The sequence below is a fragment of the Penaeus chinensis genome, chromosome 16 (assembly GCF_019202785.1).
Source record: "Penaeus chinensis breed Huanghai No. 1 chromosome 16, ASM1920278v2, whole genome shotgun sequence".
Lineage (NCBI taxonomy): Eukaryota > Metazoa > Arthropoda > Malacostraca > Decapoda > Penaeidae > Penaeus > Penaeus chinensis.
The window spans coordinates 3,914,267-3,916,766 of record NC_061834.1 but is presented as its reverse complement, the minus strand read 5'-3'; the positions used below and the strand labels follow the sequence as shown (position 1 = coordinate 3,916,766).

The 2,500-nt window shown below is 49.6% G+C and overlaps 1 protein-coding gene across 1 annotated transcript in view; it reads right to left on the bottom strand.

Moving 5' to 3' along the window:
* LOC125033626 overlaps positions 1 to 2,500 on the bottom strand; it is a 27,571-nt gene that overhangs the window by 8,844 nt on the left and 16,227 nt on the right. The window contains exons 23-29 of the mRNA XM_047625295.1: positions 2,296 to 2,454; positions 1,872 to 2,059; positions 1,534 to 1,731; positions 1,312 to 1,414; positions 796 to 961; positions 480 to 589; positions 115 to 327 (exon numbers count right to left, since the gene is read on the bottom strand). Coding sequence (XP_047481251.1) covers positions 115 to 327; positions 480 to 589; positions 796 to 961; positions 1,312 to 1,414; positions 1,534 to 1,731; positions 1,872 to 2,059; positions 2,296 to 2,454 — 1,137 coding nt within the window. The remainder of the gene's footprint in view (positions 1 to 114; positions 328 to 479; positions 590 to 795; positions 962 to 1,311; positions 1,415 to 1,533; positions 1,732 to 1,871; positions 2,060 to 2,295; positions 2,455 to 2,500) is intronic.

Here is a 2,500-nt window from a genome sequence, read left to right as displayed (position 1 = left end):
ACCGATTAGCTCTAGAACAGATATCACGAGAGATGCAAATGTTTATACAAATTAACAGAAGGTACGTGATGAGGTTTCCGCGAACGGCATAAGCGCCCCTCCACGGCGACTCACATTATTGAGTGCGTCCACGTGGTCCATGAAGGCGTCGAGGTCGTCCGCGGACGTGGCCTTCGAGGCGTGTATGAGCGCCCTGACGAGCGCCCCTTCGGCAGCCTCCTTGCCCTGCCGCGCTGCCGTCGTCACCTGTACGGTCTTCACCATTTCCTCCTCCAGCTGTGGGTCGTGCCATCTAACAGCCGTTTGAACCAGCTGGTGCACGATACCCTGCCGGGGGTGTTGGCGGTTAGCATGTACATATTAACTAAGGATTAATAACAACAAAATAATATAATATTTCTGGATACGTCATGACAGATATCATATCTGCTTATTCAATCAACCAAAACCATTAGAACTTGACTCCTTTGCCCGCCAACCTGGTCGTCGAGAGCAAGGTCGATGGCGGGAAGAGCGGCGCAGAGCGGACACGGCGCCTCGGAACACGTGTCATCCAGCACCACGAGAATCCGTAGGCCTCCGTCGCCATCTGAGGGAGACGACCGAAACAGTTTTATTCTACTTCCATCTTGACGGTTTTGTCTTAACTCATAATATTCTCGATTGGACTTTTAACCTGCATTTAATAAAAATTTAATCCTCACTATTCATTGTAGCTTAGTAGACTTAATTCTTTATTTATCCTGTTCATACTTTGCCCATAGTGGTTCCTTTCTTCTCTTCCCTGGCACTCACCCTGCAGCAGTTTCTGTGTGCAGGCCACCACATCCAAAGCCATAGCATGTTGCAGTCGCAGATAGAGCGGCGTGCGTGGAGTGACTGCCAGTCTCTCCACCAACGCCTCTCTCCATGACCCCGACTCCACATTCAACCAAACTCCACCTCTGACGTACTCCTCCACCTGTACCAAGCAGGGAGTGGTACTTTATCATCTGGTTTTAGTATGTGAGACTTTTGGTGCTCGAAAGATGGTTTGAGTTATTAGTAATTATCACACTTGTTTTGCAACTAGGTAAAGAATTTCTTTGAAAGTCTATTCTCTCTCTCTCTCTCTCTCTCTCTCTCTCTCTCTCTCTCTCTCTCTCTCTCTCTCTCTCTCTCTCTCTCTCTCTCTCTCTCCCCCCCCCCCTCTCTCTCTCTCTCTCTCTCTCTCTCTTTCTCTCTCTCTCTCTCTCTCTCTCTCTCTCTCTCTCTCTCTCACTCTCACTCTCTCTCTCTCTCTTTCAGATACACATCTCTGACATATCCTACCAAGTGATGGGGATCCCGCACGAGCAGAAGAGGGGCACGGTTGGCGTTATGCCGAAGGGCCTCGTCGACGTCCTGCTGAAGCTCCCCAGCCCGCAAGACTAACCTGTGGGAGGCATTTGCTTTCATTCGATTTAAAGGTTTCACAAACAAGCCTTCATCCCAAACTGAAATTACATTATTTAAATAATAGAATTTAAAAAGTTTGCAAAGACGTCCACGTACCGAAGGCCCCGCTGCGGCTGCGGCTGCTGCGGCGCAAGAAGACCCCTGCTAACCAAGTCGGCCTCCCACACGCCAGCGAGGGAGGAGCGCGCGGCGGGCGAAAGAGCAGATAAGTACGTAAGCCTAGCTGCCTCCGAAAGACATTTCCCGGTCAGCTGCGTCAGCATGTCCTCCTGTTCCTTGATCTTCTTTCTCCAGCTTAGGCATCAAAAAGTATTTTAGGTGTCAAGCTGGACTGCTTAGTTAACGAAGGTTTTTTACTAATGCAAAATTAGTCCACTTACTCATATCAATGACTCAAATGTCGTGAAGTTACCAACATCTCAGGGGTGCCTCACCTCTCCGCGTGCGGCAGCAGTTCCGTGATGACGGCTAGCACGTTGGCCAGCTCCTCCTCGACGTCGATCTTCTGCCTTTTGAGAGCAACTACACGGCCCTCCTCGTCCTTCAGTCGCGCCGTCAGTTTGGCAACCTCCTCCCGGGCACCTCGAATCAGCCTCTCCTTCGTCGCCATCTCCACTTGCAACTGCAGGGAGACAGGTAGGCAGGTGGGAATCGGAAGTCTGATAAGAGCTTCACTAAAAGACGAAACTTCGTAGACATATGTATGAGCGCATTTCATTAGTGTTCACCCAGGGACATTTGCAGGTATCATAAGCACCGATTGTTTATCTTTGATTTAGACATGATAGACTGACGCAAACTTCACAGAAAATATATTTAATTAACAAAGTCGAGAAAACGTTAGACACAATTTCTAACCTGCGTGCATTGATCCTTGAGCTCTTGAACGCGCTCCTGTCGCGGCTGCACGTCCTCGTGATACCTGTGCCAGAAAAAGATGGCGGTACGCAGATACTGCAGGAGGACCCCGCCGATGTCACTCACGCGAGACAGGTGCTCCGGCGTCATCTTGATTTGCTGTAAGAGGAATTATTTGTTGTTATCGCCTTTACTTCAAGACTGA